The sequence below is a fragment of the Pleurodeles waltl genome, chromosome 11 (assembly GCF_031143425.1).
Source record: "Pleurodeles waltl isolate 20211129_DDA chromosome 11, aPleWal1.hap1.20221129, whole genome shotgun sequence".
NCBI classification, from domain to species: domain Eukaryota; kingdom Metazoa; phylum Chordata; class Amphibia; order Caudata; family Salamandridae; genus Pleurodeles; species Pleurodeles waltl.
Genome location: NC_090450.1, coordinates 79,027,800 through 79,045,646, shown reverse-complemented (window position 1 = coordinate 79,045,646; position 17,847 = coordinate 79,027,800). Strand labels below are relative to the sequence as shown.

At 44.9% G+C, this 17,847-nt stretch overlaps 1 protein-coding gene across 3 annotated transcripts in view; it reads left to right on the top strand.

Moving 5' to 3' along the window:
- The window catches only part of MCF2L2 (MCF.2 cell line derived transforming sequence-like 2), a 1,607,631-nt gene that overhangs the window by 1,040,823 nt on the left and 548,961 nt on the right, over window positions 1-17,847 (top strand). For all 3 annotated transcript variants that reach the window (XM_069213109.1, XM_069213110.1, XM_069213111.1), the window contains exon 19: window positions 9,934-10,026. In XM_069213109.1, coding sequence (XP_069069210.1) covers window positions 9,934-10,026 — 93 coding nt within the window. The remainder of the gene's footprint in view (window positions 1-9,933; window positions 10,027-17,847) is intronic.

Below are 17,847 nucleotides of genomic sequence, written 5' to 3'. Positions count from 1 at the left end.
ATATAAACATTCCAAAGCTTAATGATTTATGCTGACAGTCACAGCAAAACTACTGAATGACATTACACAAAACTTGTGATGAAACTAGAACTTTACTCTGCTTGGATGCTTTTTGTTGTTTGGTGTAATGCCATTCAGTAGCTTTTCAGAGATTTGTGTTACAAAAAGGTGAGGGAAAGGCCTTGAAGGGTTAATAGGAAAAGACATTTTGTAGATCTTGTCCATTTTTACTTTAGATTATTTGTTCTAACCATCTGTTGATAATAAATTTGAAAAATAAATACATTCTATTCAAAAAGGGAGCATTTTTTCCTTAATAAAATACAAGATCTGCAAATATTCAGAAGATTTCAGAATCAGGCAATCTCACTGGCTGGCAGCTGCAGAGAATTGTTGTTGCGCTAGCCCTTACAGAATGCCAGACACTAAGGCCTGTGCCATAAAATAAGTCTCAAAGCTTATAAGAGGGACAGGAGGGGCTTCCAATTACCCCAAGGAGGAAGTGAGGAGCCCATCTAGCCAGATAGTGCCCCAAAGGTAAAACAATATGCCCCTGTTTTTTCTAGTGGGAGCAGCAGATCCGGATGTAGGTTTGTCAAGCTGCATATTTTCATGTATATTAGAAGCTTATTTGAAAACTTCAATGTAATACACTGGTCAATTCTGATTAAAAGAATACAGTTTAACTATGTATGATATAGTCCTTTTTGAAGGCACAATTTCAGAGCTTTTATTCTCTCACACCACCTACTTATACTACTGTACAGGCACACTTGTCACATTCTGCTCCCCTCTTACCGCCTTTGTCAGATGAAAGCAGGGTATGACTTCAGATCTTGCATGTTTGGTTTGGCCAAGATAGGGGCAACCCCTTCCGGTAGCCACGGTGCTGCTGTCAAAGTAGGTGCCAAGGCAGTCCGTGCCCTCCAGAAGGAGCAACAGAGGAAAAAACCACATGGGAAAACACCTCTATGCAGGAACTCCAAGGAACAGGAGAAAGAGCAGCAGGAGACCAGGACTCCAAGGACGGGACAACAGGAAGCTGCAGGGAGAAACAAGCAGGAACAAATCCACAGGAGCAACAAGCAGGAGCGAGGACCACCACCAACAGGGAGCGTTGCAATCGAAACTCCTTATATACCGATGGACAGGAAGGATAAGTTACTTACCTGTAAATCCTAGTTCTCTTCCAGGGGTATCCTCATCAAAGTCATAAACATTGAATATTCCCGCCCTTGTGCGGGGACCCCGGAGCATATATAAAATATATATACACATTATACATGTGTAACAAACAGTCATGCAGGCTATCATGTTAAAAACAGGCTAAAATGCTTTATTTCTATGAAGTTTTTTTTTTTTTTTTTTTTTTAAATACTACAATAGAGCATAAATAAGTACCCAAGCTCCTAAAACTAGGCTTGGGGAAGTAAGCAGTAGCAAACTCTAGTGAAAAAATAGAGAAAACTGCATTGAAAAACAATGAAGCATTCTTAGCCAATAGGCTGCATGTAGGTTAACACAGGAGAACCATAAAAACTTTGGCACTGTGCCTTTAAGACCCTGAGCACCTCCAGTATCCCACCATGCCTCAGGGGTGAAGGAAAGGTGACAGTTGGTTCACAGTTAGGTCAGTTCTTTTTACGGTGACAATTTGTATAATTGAATCAAAATACTGTCTGTCCTGCACTTCCAGTAGACGTGTGTCCGGGGAGGAGGGTGGGTTGTTTATGACTTTGATGAGGATACCCCTGGAAGAGAACTAGGATTTACAGGTAAGTAACTTATCCTTCTCTTCCAGGGGATCCTCATCAATAGTCATAAACATTGAATAGATTAGCAAGCCCATCCCTAAACCCAGCGGACTGTCCGATAGAAGTGCAGGAATAGACATGACTTACGCAAATAAATTCCTTAGAGAGGCCTGCCCCACTTGGGCATCCGCTCTTGCATCTGAGTCTAAACAATAATGTCTTGTAAAAGTATGTACAGACTTCCATGTAGCAGCCTTACAAATCTCAGATATAGGAACATTGTTAAGGAGAGCAGCTGTAGCCGCTTTTCCCCTTGTGGAATGCGCTCTAGGCCGGGCTAGCAATTGTTTATTAGCTAGCTGGTAAGTATTAACAATACAAGAGACTATCCATCTTGATATTGTTCGCTTAGATGCTGCTTCTCCTGTCCTTAAATGACCATAGTTCACAAACAAGCGGTTAGAATTTCTAATCGATTTTGTCTTGTCCAGATAAAATTTCAGCACTCTTTTCAAGTCTAATGAGTGCAATGCTTTCTCAGCCGGAGTTTCCGGATTGGGAAAGAACGTCGGTAAAGTTATGGTCTGATTAATATGGAATTCTGACACCACCTTCGGAAGGAAAGATGGGTGAGTTCGCAGAACTACTCTATTGTCATGAAAAACCGTGTACGGTTCTTCTGCAGACAAGGCCTGGATCTCACTGACCCTCCTCGCTGAAGTAATGGCCACCAGAAAAGCCGTTTTCCACGTAAGGTGTTGTAAGGAAGCCTTATGGATAGGCTCGAAAGGAGGGCCCATAAGTTTTGCTAGGACTATGTTCAGTTCCCACGGAGGAGAAGGCCTCCGAATTGGCGGAAAAACTTTCTTCAAACCTTCTAAGAAATCCTTGACTACAGGTTTCGTAAAGAAGGATTCCTGAGAAGGTGACTTGCGATAGGCAGTAATAGCAGACAAATGTACCTTAATAGATGATACCTGCAGACCGGATTTCGCTAGGTGAAGCAAATAGGACAGTATGACGTCCTCCTGCGCCCGTATGGGATTATGGCCTTGCTGACAGCACCATATGTAGAATCTCTTCCACTTAAAAGCGTAGGAACGCCGCGTGGAAGGCCGTTTGGACTCTTTCAAAATGTTCATGCACTCCTGCGAGAGTCCTAGGTGCCCATACTGCAGGAATTCAGGAGCCATGCTGTTAAGCTCAGAGAGGGTAGGTTGGGATGCAGAATCCTGCCCTCCATTCTGCTCAGAAGATCCGGTCTGCACGGCAACCTCCTGTGAGGTTTTTCCGACAGGTTGAGGAGATCCGTGTACCAGAATTGTCGAGGCCATTGTGGCGCTATAAGAATCATTCTGGTCCTGGATCCGTAAAGTTTGCTGATCACTGCCGGAATGAGGGGAATCGGAGGAAAAGCGTAAAGAAATGTCCCTGACCAGTCGATCAACAGGGCATTCCCTCGAGATCCTGGACGGTAGAACCTGGATGCGAAGTCTGGGCATTTCCTGTTTACATCGTCTGCGAAGAGGTCCAGTTGAGGCCGACCCCATTGCGCGAAGATGTATTCTGCGACTTCGTCGTGCAGGACCCAATCGTGAACGTCCTCCAGGTGTCTGCTTAGAAAGTCTGCTTCTACGTTCTGCTGACCTGGCAGGTGAACTGCTGTGATTGACATTCCTCTGGCCAGGAGCCAATGCCATATCGCTTGGGACTCTCGTGAAAGGGGTAGGGATCTCGTTCCCCCTTGTTTGTTCAAGTAATACATCGTGGTTGTATTGTCCGTCTGTATCAATAGAGTTTTCCCCTGAATTAGCGGTGTGAAAGACTTGAGAGCCAGATGGACCGCTCTGAGTTCTAGCAGATTGATGTGGTACTGCTTCTCCTTGTCTGACCACAGACCCTGCGCTTGAAAAGGACCCAGATGAGCCCCCCATCCCTGAAGAGACGCATCCGTTACCAGAGTGTCGGATGGAAGTACCTGGTGAAACGGAGCGCCCACTGACAGGTGAGGTCTGTGCATCCACCATCTCAATGACTGCAGTGCTACCTCCGGTAGCTGCATTGTGTCTTCCCAGCGACCTGTTCTTTGGCTCCAATTGGCCTCCAATGCCTCTTGGAGGGGTCTCATGTGGAGTCTGGCATTTGGGACAATAAAGATGCACGATGCCATGGAGCCCAGTAGTGATGTCACTTGACGTGCCGTAGGTGCGCTGGCTCTCAACAGGTCCTGGCACTTCATGTTTATTGAGGACAGTCGTTCCTCCGAAGGATACACTTTTTGTAGTTTTGTGTTTATGATAGCTCCTAGGTAGTGAAGACTCTGCGTTGGAGTCAAGGTTGACTTCTGGTAATTGACCTGAAGACCTAGAGCTTCGCAAACTCCTAGTACAATGTCCCGATGGCTTCTCGCCTGCTCCGGAGAAGAAGCCTTTAGTAGCCAGTCGTCTAGGTATGGATATATGTATATCCTTCGTCTTCGTAGATGCGCTGCCACCACTGCCATACATTTCGAGAAAACTCTTGGAGCAGATTTCAGGCCAAAGGGTAGAACCCTGAACTGGTAATGCTGTAACGCTACTCGAAAGCGCAGGAATTTTCGATGCTTTGGAGCTATTGGGATGTGGAAATACGCATCCTGCAGGTCGATGGAGCACATCCAGTCTCCCTGATGCAGTTGAGGGAAAATTTGATGAAGCGCTAGCATTCTGAACTTCTGTTTTCTTATGTATTTGTTCAGCAGTCTTAGATCCAGGATTGGCCTGAAAACGCCCTCTTGACCCTTCTTTGTTACTAGAAAATAACGGGAGTAGACCCCCTTTCCTCTGTGGGCAGGTGGAACCCTTTCTATGGCATTCTTTCTTAGGAGGGCGAGAGCCTCCTTGCGTAGCAAGGTGAGATGAGCCGGATTGTGTTTGGTTGGTGGCAAGTGTGGTGGAGGCTGCTTGAAAAGAAGAGAATAGCCATGTTCGACAATATTGAGCACCCATTTGTCTCTTGTGATAGAGTGCCACTCGTGAAGATGAGCAATAATACTTCCCCCCACCGGAGTGGTGTACAGTGTCGAGGGAAGCGAGACTTCATTGTTTAGTGGGTGCTTTTGGAGTGGACTGTTGAGGTCTGCTTGACCCTCGCTCCCTTGTGTTTCTTCGCTGAAACAGAGGGCGCCCCTGTCGTTGCTGAGACCTTTGCGACCAATGAGGGGTTTGAACCCTCTGTTGGAAAGGGCGTCTATCGTACGGTCTGTACCTCCGCCTGAAATCTTTCCTTCTTTCGAGGCCTACCGCCTTCATGGTATCCACCTCGGTCTTCATGCGGGCCATCTCTTCGTCTGCATGGGCACCGAATAGAGAATTCCCGGCAAATGGGAGATTCAGGATACGTTGTTGTGCCTCCTGTTTCAAGCCAGTGAGCCTCAGCCAGGAAGATCTCCTCGCACAGATACCATGTGCGTACCCATGAGCCGCCAAATCCGCCCCATCCGCTGCCGCGCTGATAACTTGGTTAGATACCAGGCATCCTTCCTGTAGAATCTCTTGGAAATCTTGCCTGTCTTCTCTGGGCAGTTTTTCCGTAAATCTACTGAGGGAATCCCACAGAGAACGATCGTACCTGCCCAGGAGCGCAGACGCACTAGAGACCTTCATTGCTGAAGCCGCTGTCCCGCACATCTTTCTTCCCAGAGAGTCTAAATGCCTGCTCTCTTTATCCGGGGGTACTGTGGATGAAGATGCCACCGAGTGGGTCTTTCGGGCGGCAGCTATGATCACTGAGTCTGGTGGCGGATCCTTCCTAAGGAATAAAGGGTCTTGCTCTGGAGCCTTGTACTTTTTAAGAATCCGAGCCGGGGCAGACTTAAGCGAGGCTGGGGCCAGAAAAGTGTCCATGGTCGGCTGCAACAAACCAGGCACTAGAGGCAGCAACTTTTTCGACGCTGACCTCTGTTGTAGTGTCTCAAATATGATTGATGAGGAGGTAGATGGTTCTGGAACCTCTATATTGAGTTTCTGTGCTCCTCTTAGTAACACCTCGTTGAAAGTGGTTATGTCATCCACTGGTGAGACTCTAGCAGGTGGTGAATCTGTAAGAGTAGGTGAGTAACGCCTGACAGAAGAACCTGATGAAGACCAAGAGGGTGATCTTCTTGAGCGCGACCTGGATCTCCGTTGAGAGCGAGATCTGCTGCGGGACGCTGTAGCCGAGCGCCTAGTCCTCGCGGTCGGCTGTCGAGGAGCTGAACGAGCCCGTTCTGCCCCGGCTGTCGGCGATGGCGTTCTTGGCGGGGAGGCAGTGGGTGAATACATTCGCGAATATTGCGAATCTGGGGAGGCCGCTGGTCTGTTGAGGCTCTCCAGCCATCTCGGAGATAGGTTGATGGGCGAGACATGCCCAGGAGATGCTCTTGACCGAGAAGAGTCGCTCGGTATGGAGACCACTGGAGACTGAGCCTTGTCTGGCGAGGGGCGATGTTCTGCTCCCTGTTGGACAGGTAAGACCTGCTTCGACGTCGATGGCTGTTTCGACGTCGAAGGACGCCCAGTCGGTTGGTCCTGCCTCGACGTTGATTGCCTCGACGTTGAGTGCCTTGGCGTCGAACGGCGTTCCTTGGACCTCGACCTGCTCGCCGTCGTGTGCCTCGACGTGGAGCGATGGGAGGTTGACGGCGGATGTTTGCCGTGCCGTCGTGGAGATCTCGACGTCGTGTGTCCTGACGTCGGGGGGCGCACAGCCTTTGACGGCGACCGGGCATGCCGGCGGTGGCTCGACGTCGATCGGCGGGCTGCCGTCGACGGAGACCTGCCCCTACTCTGATGTTCCCTCGACGCCGTTCCCTTCGACGTCGGGTGCGTCGCCGTCGACGGCGATCTATGCCGGTGGGACGGTGGTAGCGACGACGTCGACGGTGAACAAGCAGGTATTTTCCTACCTGTCGACGTCGACCGGGCCATTCTCTCCTGAGAATGGCCTTCTGGATGCCTGGGGAGCGAGGAGGACGATGTTCTTTTCCTCTCCTGAAGCCCATGAAGTCGGATCTTCTCTCTGTCTTTCAGAGTCCTCCTAGACATGTTCTTACAGTACTGACAAGTGTCAGGGCAGTGACTCTGAGGCAGGCACACTATGCACAGAGAGTGGGGATCTGACTGGGCCTTCTTCTTCCCACAAGCAGGGCATTTGACAAAAAAAGAAGGCATTTTTCTGTCAGAAAAAACCTTCCCAGCTCAGACAAAGATGTTATTTGTCGAGTGAAAAGTGAAAAAACGCTTTTTTAAAGAATTTTTCTGAGGAAAACTCAGAAAAACTGAGAGCTCAATGCTCCAGGATCCTCTCAGAAGGAGCCGGAAAAAAGAACTGACCTAACTGTGAACCAACTGTCACCTTTCCTTCACCCCTGAGGCATGGTGGGATACTGGAGGTGCTCAGGGTCTTAAAGGCACAGTGCCAAAGTTTTTATGGTTCTCCTGTGTTAACCTACATGCAGCCTATTGGCTAAGAATGCTTCATTGTTTTTCAATGCAGTTTTCTCTATTTTTTCACTAGAGTTTGCTACTGCTTACTTCCCCAAGCCTAGTTTTAGGAGCTTGGGTACTTATTTATGCTCTATTGTAGTATTTAAAAAAAAAAAAAAAAAAAACTTCATAGAAATAAAGCATTTTAGCCTGTTTTTAACATGATAGCCTGCATGACTGTTTGTTACACATGTATAATGTGTATATATATTTTATATATGCTCCGGGGTCCCCGCACAAGGGCGGGAATATTCAATGTTTATGACTATTGATGAGGATCCCCTGGAAGAGAAGTGGAAAAACAGGAAAAAGGAAAAGCACCATACTGGATTGGGAAAAGTGCCATAGAAAAAGCTAGACAGAACGCCATCTTGAAAAGGGCATGATAAAAAGAGAAACAGTGCAAGCTGGGAAAAGAATAGGCCCCTGGGAAAGAGAAAGTATGGTGCCAATGTTCAGGGACAAACAGCCCAAGAACAGGTAAGCATTATGTGTGCTTCGTGGGGAAAACCCGCAACGCAAGAGCAAGGTGTGAAGTAACAGCGGCGAGATCCACGGCCCAACCCCGGGCCACTCGACCTTGCTGCCAGGAAAAGGAGACACACTGCATGCAGACACGCCCGCGGCATAACAAAATTATGCTGTTGACACACACAGAATGTAGTTTTGGCATATATTGTTAAAACTTTAGCCCACCCTCATTCTTCAAACTGCATGGCTAGCTTAGACAATAGCCTTTCAGAACATCTTCTACAGCATCAAAGACTCTCTTTTCTCTCAGATGCACTATAAGCAGACTTTCCATGATTCCAGTTATTATTTTACTCAATATGCTATCTGTTTGCAAAAGTTTAAAATTAGTTTTGCTCTACAATGAAACACTACCCTGCAACACTGTCCATCGAAACTATGCGAGGCAGATTTGACTCACGAGGTAATGTAAACTACATGAAATACCATTATCAGTAGAAAAACACATAAACAGTTCTTCTATCTGGTAAAGTACATGTGAAGGTCATATACCAATCATTTTGAAGAAATTCCTGCATCTCATTAACAAGATCGTTTTCTGCGTGGTGCAAATTATACATATAGTACATGACACTATCAACTACCAACAAACAGGTGCACATATCTTTGATGTCACTTAGTGAACGCCAGTCGTAGCAGTTTCAGTGTGCTTTGGTACACTTAGCACTGCTCTTCCTACCCCCTGTTTTAAGCCTCATAAAAGCAGAGGCAGGATCAGAAAGTAAGCAGGACTCCATGAGCCTTGTTAACTGTAGCTTCCAGTCTTAGCCCTCGTCCTGCCTCTTAGCAGGAATAATAAACCTGTCAAATGGATAAGATTAGAGGAAAAAGTCAACTCTCTGATGTCACTGAGGTCAAATATTATGTGATGGCACCTTTGCTACCTATGGAGATTTGATGAATTGATATTCATATCTAGTATATAATAAACATGCTCTTGGTTCTTCAACGATATCTTAAGATGTTGGTCCTTTTCCTCAGAATTAATGTTTCATATCTTTGTATTCTCACTGGCATATACAAATTGGTATTTAATTATTTCCCATACTTGCTTGAGAAGCACACACTAGGCATCACACATGACATGTTCATATAGGGATATCGTTGATGATGTCAGATGAGATCTCAGTGATGTCAGCTATAACATAATTTAAAATGTCATCAGTGATCATTCTGATGATATCATTTCAGAAGATAGCAGTGATGTTGTGTGTGAGATCATGAGCAGAGCATGGAGGATGCCTGTGTTATGGCAAATGCAGTTAACATTAGTAGCCAAAAGGGTTTTTAGATTTGTTTCCCAGCTCTAACTTCAACTTTTTTTCAGGGAATTGCGGAATTTTTAATACACAGACAGTTATCTCTTGAATAACTTCTTTTTCTGCTATGTTCTCCCAATAGTTACAGAGTATGCATAGAAGGGCCAGTCAAATTGACATAGTGAGTGCTAACAGCCATATCAGTCCACAATAACTATGCCATGATAGTGCTGTCTTACTGGTTAACAACATCAGTAAGCAATTACTTTAAGTGTAAGTTGCCAGTTCTATCTGTGTAAATAATCACTATAATGTATTTTTGACATTTTGACATTTAGGTTGTATTTAGGAGTGTAGACCATAGACTTGAGCACCTTGTGGTGTATCATATTTGTCACCTCACATTGCTTGTGTATGGTTCTTGCCAAGTAGGGCCTACTATGACCCAAAGCAGTTTATGGTTCTCACTGATCAGAACACAACAATTGAAACCAAACGTTTTTAAAAAAATAAGGATATATTTTATTTAGCAATTATAACATAACAAGCCATCTGATTTTTAAACATTTTAAATATATGTACAAAAATATGGCTGTGGATCTCAAAAGTAATATTACAACTCATATGGAGGAGAATTTATGTGTCAAACCTGCACTGAGTCACTTCAAGGTAAGACATAAAGGCAACAAGATATCTCTGTTAAGATCATAGAATTCAATCTTCTTTGCAAGCCTGGTTACAAAACATTGCAACATTTTTCCATAATATTCGTCATTTATCATTTGATGTACTAACATGTTATACCAAGTGAGTGGCCTGTGTTAATGGCGTTTTGAAAAAAACTATTTGTATATAAATGTGTAAAACACATTATCTGTTTTTTAGAAAGAAGACCTCAAAGTTTATGAGAAATACTGTCAAAATAAACCAAGGTCAGAAGCTTTATGGAGACAGTGTGGAGACAGTTCTTTTTTTCAGGTACAGTAAAAGAGCAGTCACAATAATTTATTGGCAATGTTGTTAGTGTTCATTTCGTTAGTGGATATTAAGTTGTCATTCATTAAAACAGATACATTTTAACAAAGTCATTGCAAGGAATTGGGTTATTATTTGAGCGAGATGGAAGCCCTACTCAAATAATAAACACAATCCTTGTTATGGTGAACCACAAGAGTTACTAAATTAATCTGCACTTAATCCTCTGGTAGTTAAGTACAAAAGCAGTCAGGCTTATTTTAGAGGCACAAGTATTTATGCAGCACTCAAACAGTAATAAAGTGAAAGCACAACACGCGAAAAATCCCAACCCAATTTAGAATAGAAGAGCACATTTTAATAAATAAAATAACACCAAAATGACAAAAATCCTATCTGTAGAACCACAAATATGAATTTTTAAATCTAAGGTGAAAATATTGCCACACATATTAAAGCACCACTCGTGTTATCTGGTCGGCCAGACCAGGAAAAATTACAAGTTTAGGCTGACTGTCCCTACTGTAGTGCGAATTACAGGTTGTTGCTGGAGATTCACGTTGGAGCTCGACACGGGCTGGCAATGTCAGTGCAGAGAGAAGGTCTTGCTGGAACTTCGCTGTGGCGGCTCTGGCAGACAGTTGCTGTCAGCAGGAAGAACAGGTCCCGCTAGATCTTGTCACTGGCAGCTAAACACGAGCAGTCAATTCTTGGTGCAAAAAAACATCTTTATCTTCACCTTGTCTTCAGGAGTAGTACACTGACTCTAATGACAGCCAAAGGTACAAGGCCTGTGGGACCACCTCTTCAGGAGCAGGACTCGCTCCACGAGAGGCCAGCAGCAGAACTCATGCAGGTCCAGTTGGGGCTGGTTAGCAGGGCAGTTACAGGGAGGCCTCAGGAAGCTTGTTATGTCCCTGTTCCTCTAACGGAAGGCCAGCTAATTGATCCTTGGAGTCTCTTCTGGGGAGCCCGGCTCAAGGAAGGCAGTTCCAAACTTCCTTCTTTAGATGGAGGGCAGTCCTTCTTCTGAATCTTCCATATGTCCAGGACTGGTCTTATGAGAGGTTCTGAAAGTGTCACTTTTGGACCTAGTGCCTGTCTTGGTGAGGGGACGTCTCTGCCCTATCCCCCAAAAGTGGTTCTGGTCAGTTCATCCCATTGCCCTGTGTTTGAGTTTTAATTATTTGACATCACGTTCAATCAATAGTAATGCACAATGAAATATATATATATTTTTTGCTTTAGGTGAGAATTTATTTTTTATTTTAAACATAAAAATCATTTAAATGTACTTTAATAAATGTACACTAATTAAAGCTTTCATTCATAATTAAATTAATAGTTCTATAGCATTTTTGTTTTTGTTCTACCTATAAAATAAATAAAATTAATTTACATTAATATGTAAAATATAATTATTTTCACAAACTTTTTCCAAGTTTAATAAACGTTTTTTACCTTTCTCTATACTTTACTATAGGAAGGCTCTGCCGCCAGGACAGAGATCTAGGTATGGTAAAGTATAGGGAAAAGCTTGCTACGTTTTAGCATAGGGAGATCTCTGCAATCATTGCAGATATCTTATTATGGTTAGGTATAGGGCAGAGTTCCTGATACTATACAGAAGGGAGATCTCCAATCTGAACATGGAGATCTCTGCAAGGCAAGGTATAGGGAAAAGTAAAAAAGTTTATTCAACTAGGAAAAAGACTGAACAATACTTTTATGTTACTGTTATGCTTACATTAAATATTAATGTAAAATATTTTTGTACAATTTTTGTTAATGTAGATCTAAAGAAAACATGTCACTGCATTATTATGATTTTGAATTAAAAATTCCATTATTTAAAATATATCAAATTATATTTAGATTTCTTACACTTAAATAAAAAAAATACATTTTCACCTGGAGTTAAAAAAAATATTTTTTATTAAGCATCAATGATTATTAATCATGCTGTATACAATTAACCAACTTGATTTATATTTTATTAAAGTCTATTTTTGGACACATTACTTACTCTCGGTAATGCTCTTTCTGGTGGACACTCCATCTAACAGCAGATTGCCCACCTTGTGAATATTCCCCAAGGCACCAGACTGGTTCTCAAAATTCAAAAGCATCACTCATGCATGCCTGTCATTCCACTCCGGAAGTAACTAGCAGGGCTACATATAAGCACCAACCAGGTGTGCTGATACCATTTGCTTTGGAAGGCTTGAATACATCCTCAAATGCAAAGCCCATTGACAAATTGGCTTGACCAATGTGCAGATCCCTAGTTTGGGACATTTTTTGATAGAAAAAGAGTACATTCCACAGACCAGAGACGAGGAAGAGTTGTAAATAACTTGTTCTGATGAATACCTCTAACTGCAGGCTCCTCACCATGTGAACAGATACCAAAGCAGTACCTTCTCAAGTGAAGGGTCTGTGGAATGGCTCAGAACAAAATTCCCTGCCAGACTGAATGGAAAAAGAAAAAGAAGCCTATCCCGGCAGACCTGACTGTCAATGCAATAGTGCTTCTGAACCATTTGCACCAATGCTCACGTAGCAGCCTGACAGATATCCAGGAAGGCACTCTATGTGTTAATGCAGTAGTAGCAACCTTGGCTCGAGTGGAATGAACCCTTAATCCTTTATGTGGCTGCTTCTTAGCTAGTACATTGCAGATTTTCATGCAGAGGACAATTCATCTGGGGTTGGTTCTTTTCTACACTCCCTGGCCCTTCTTAGCACCAGAAAAACCTACAAAGAGGAGTCTTCTTTGGAACTCTATCTCTCAAAAAAGTTGACATTCCATGTTCTTAGTGGTGGCGAAAAGATCAAGACAGGGTGCCTGAAAGCACATTGCACCACCTCTGGGTGTAACCGCCATTCATGATCCACTAGGCATGGGCAACTCAGTTCATCCACCCTGGCATTTAGAGAGATCGTGCTAGGTGGTCCACGGTGAGCCACCCTGGCATTTAGAGATCCCGCTAGGTGGTCCACGGCCAGAGAAATGCCCTGGCAAATCAGCCACTTGTAGAGGCACAGCGCTTTGTGGCAGAGGACCCAAGACCCCACTCTGCCCAACTTGTTACAGTACCACATGGCTGAAGCATTGTAATGAAAACCCTGTTCTAGCCTTGGCTTGATGGTTTGAAAGAAGGCTTGATGGTTTGAAAGAAGGCTTTCAATTCCAAACGGATCGTCAACAACTCCAACAAACTGGTCTGAAGGTAGGTTTCCATAGGAGACCAGATACCATCTCACACTGTGATGATCAATCAGCTGCTTGCCTTTGGCATACTGGGGTCAGTGCTGGCATGGTGTACCTCCTTTTTGACACTTGGTCCCATGTGGTGAAAATTGCAGACTTCATGTAATCCCTCAAGCAAATTTCTACAGAAGTATTGCAAGGTTCAGTGATAAGTTCATGCTTTAAAACCTCTACATCACACCCTTGGTACATCATATTGAAGCATGCGATGCATAACTTGTCATCAGACTTCATGCGAACCCATCTATGGCCACTGCAAAATTGAGAGTTGTCTTATACGCAGCAGCAGCTGGTTGGATGGAGTCAAACTCCTTGGCCTTAAATGAGGCAAGACAGTGGGGGGGGGGGGGGGAGGGGTGTTTGCTGCCAACCAAGATGACGGATGCAACATCTTAAACCCCATGACAAGCTTGTACAATCTGACATTATCCTGGCCATCAGCACCACTTCCCAACTCATACGAGTCACTCTGGTGACCCTCTGAATCTAGGGGCCCAATCCAAAGTAGCGGAGTGGGTTGTTGCGGAAAGTGACTAAGGCAAGCCCTGGAGGTGCTCGGGAAAGGGGCGAGGTCCACAGAGTCTGAGGCAAGGTCAGGAGCTCCTGGGGAGAGGTAGGAGGTCTGCGGAGACCGAGGCAAGGCCTCAGTTGTCTGAGGAGAGCAGCCATGCCTGGAAACAGAGGCATGAATCTCAGCCGGGGCTGCCGATGTGCTCACAGGGCCAGAGTGGCATGCCCACCCCCAGCCCCCTTTGGGGGGAGGGCCAATTATGAGACATCCTGCCTTCAGATAAGCAGGCCCGGGAGACGCAAAGGGGGAGATGAACCCAGGGCCACAGGACAAAGGGCCCAACTGAGTAGCTGACAGCCTGAGGTGGAGCAGAGGTGGGCTTCTCTCCCAACGAATGGAGCATCGGAGCCGGATCCCGCTCCACACCTTGACCTGAATCAGTCACCCATGGACGAGTGGGGCACGGCAGCAGGTGAGGATCAACAGGGCCACCATGCACCATTAAGGGAACCGGAGCAGAGGCCTTCCTCTTGGGACTACCCCATGCCCATTAGTACTGTACTCATCCGCCCCCTAACAGTTGTTCATTGGGCTGCTCCAGGGGTGAGATCTGGACACTGGGTGATACAGCCCGCTCGACCACAAGGCCCCTTGTGCCACCCAGAGACAGTTTTTTCCCAGTTAGCCTAGAAGCAGGGAGTCCACAGTGCAAATAAGGTTGCATACCTGGCCCACACGGATTGGAACCACACACAGAAGAAAATAAGTTACTTACCTGTAACTGTGGTTCTCCAGTATTGGTATCTTTCATAGATTCACATGCTTGAATCATTCCCCATCGTCGAAGTTGGAGTCCCACGGTACATAGAAAGCAATAAATAGATTAAAAAAACCTTTTTCTCTCTTTTCATTGTAGTCAATAGGAAAAAACACATTCAGTTTTGTAACTATCAGCCTCAGAAAAGGCCAAACTTCAGCCAATCAGGCGATACCACCCCTTTAGAATCTTCAGCACAGAGGCTCAGGCTCTAAGATTTCTCCTCACTAGTGATTACAAGAAAATAAAAGAGGTGAGCCCCTATGGGGAGGAGGGTGGGTCGCATGTGAATCTATGAAAGATACCAATACTGGAGAACCACAGTTACAGGTAAGTAACTTATTTTCTTCTCCAGTATTAGGGTATCTTTCATAGATTCACATGCTTGAATCAGAGTAGTCAGCAGTAAGAAAGATGGTTGAGTTCCTAAACACCAGAAGCATGCCTGCTCCCAATTCCTCCTATATGGACTCATATAGGTAGTTAAAATATGCTAATCAACCTTCTAAAAGATTATATACATGAATATATACATATACACATAGATATATATATACATGAAAAATATTAGTCTGGTAATACATAGAGGATGGAGGGTAAAGAGATTATTGGCTCACCTTATGCAAATAAATTACGTAACACTGCTTGTCCTACCACGGCATCCATCCTGTCAGTAGCTTCCAGGCAGTAGTGCTGGGTGAAGGTGTGGGCACGTGTCCACGTTGCCGCTCTGCAGATCTGGTTCAGAGGGACTCCTGCGAATAGAGCTGCCGAAGTGGATACCGCTCTAGTGGAGTGTGCTCTGACATTGGACGATAACGGCTTCCCTGCTAACTGGTGGCAGAGTTGTATGGTAGAAGAGATCCAGCATGCTATGGTCTGCTTGGTAACGGCCTTGCCTTTATTGGTCCGCCCATAACTAATAAACAATTGCTCAGATTTACGGAAACTGCTAGTCCTTTGTATATAGAATTTTAAACATCGTTTAATGTCTAGCGAATGTAATGCCCGCTCCGCTGGAGTTCGCGGATTTGGAAAAAATGTTCTCAAAACCACCGGCTCGTTTAAATGAAAAGTCGATGGAACCTTGGGGATAAATTTTGGATTAGTTCTTAGAATGACCACCTCTGATTTGAATTGAAGAAAAGGTGGTGAGACTGTGAAAGCCTGTATATCACTAACCCTCTTCGCGGAAGTGAGGGCCAGAAGGAGGGCTGTTTTCAAAGAAATATATTTCAGGTCTGCCTTATGAATGGGCTCAAACGGATGCTTCATTAATTGGGAGAGCACAATATTTAAATGCCATGGAGGTGGAGGACGGTGAAGCGGCGGGAACATCCTGAACAAGCCTTTTAGAAATTGTTTTATTATCCTGGATGACCATAAAGATGGTGATTGTGATGTTCGTCGGAAACGGGATATAGCAGCAAGGTGGACATTGATAGACGAATGGGAAAGGCCCGATTTCGCTAAATGAAACAGATATGGGAGGATCTGTTCAGGAGAGGACTTCAGAAGATGAACGTTGGAAGTTGAACACCATATGCAGAACCTCTTCCACTTGAACTTATACGTCCTGTTTGTAGATTGAGCTCTGGCACAGGCAAGTACCTCCCTGCAGTCTGAAGGGATATCTAGGCCGTCAAATTCATATAATTCAGGAGCCAAGCTGATAATCGAAGAGATGTTGGGTTGGGATGACGGACCTGCCCCTGATTCGTTGTTAACAAGTCCGGTATTGTCCTCAGCCGTATGTGAGGCTGCTCCGAGAGTAATAGAAGTTCTGTGAACCAAAACTGGTGTGGCCATTTGGGAGCAATCAATAGAAGCCGGCATGGTTGCCTCTTCATTTTCTGCAGAAGTCTCGGGATGAGAGGAAGCGGGGGAAAAGCGTATGCATAAATCCCTGACCATTTGATAAAAAACGCATTCCCCTTTGATCCTTTTTGCGGTCGCCAGCTTGCGAAGTGTTGGCATTTTTTGTTGTCTCTGGTCGCAAACAGATCCATACTGGGCTTGCCACAGCGACGAAAGAGGTGGTCGAGATCTGTCTGATTGAGTTCCCATTCATGGCAGCTGGTTCGAGTCCTGCTTAAGGCATCTGCCCAGGTGTTGGAGATCCCCGGGAGATGTTCTGCTCTGATGGATATCTGACGCTGAATCACCCAATGCCAGTTTCTGTGCTTCTAGCGACAATGCCTGCAATCTTGTACCCCCCTGTTTGTTGAGGTAATGCATGACTGTGGTGTTGTCTGTTCTTATCAAGACTGAGGAACCCCTGATGTTGGTGAGGAAAGACTTGAGCGCCAAGGAAACTGCTCTTAACTCCAATACGTTTATGTGAGGAGTCGACTCCTGAGTGGACCATTTCCCTCTCACTGATAGATCTTGTAAATGTGCTCCCCATCCCTCTAAGGATGCATCTGTTGTTATAATATGCACTGGCTTGTCTTTCAGGAATGTTTGACCTTCCGAGATGAGGGTGATATCCTTCCACCATTTGAGAGCTTGTTTTGCTGATGGGGTTATTCGAACGACATCGTCGAAAGATCCTTCTATTTGTTTCCATTGATTGTCTAATTGCTGTTGAAGTGTTCTCATGTGCAGACGACAGTTTTCTATCAATGGAATGCAAGACGAAAGCATCCCCAGAAAAGACTTGTAAGTCCGAACAGAAGCGGACCTTCTTCTGCTGAGACGTGTTGCTAGATCTTGAAGTCTCTTCCGTCTGTCGTGCGAAGCAAAGGCTCTTGCTTGGACCGTGTCCAAGACGGCTCCTAAAAAGGTAATGTTCTGGGAAGGATCTAGATGAGTCTTGGGGTAATTGACTGTTAAGCCTAGTGTCCCGAAGAGAGATAAACATGTCTTTGTGTCCCTGGCAGCTTTTGTCGTTGTTCGTGCTTTTATTAGCCAGTCGTCTAAGTACGAGAACACCTGAATCCCTAGTTGCCTGAGGTAGGCTGCAACTGGTGCCAAAACCTTGGTGAACACTCTTGGGGCCGATCTGAGGCCAAAGGGCAACACTCTGAACTGGTAATGAGTGCCTGCAACCCTGAATCGTAAGAATTTCCGATGACTGGGGTGAATGGGAATGTGGAAATATGCGTCCTGGAGATCTAAGGATGTCATAAAATCCCCCCGGTTGAGTAGGCGTAGGACGTCTTGAAGGGAGATCATGCAAAATGATTGCTTCTTGAGGTATTTGTTGAGAGAACGAAGATC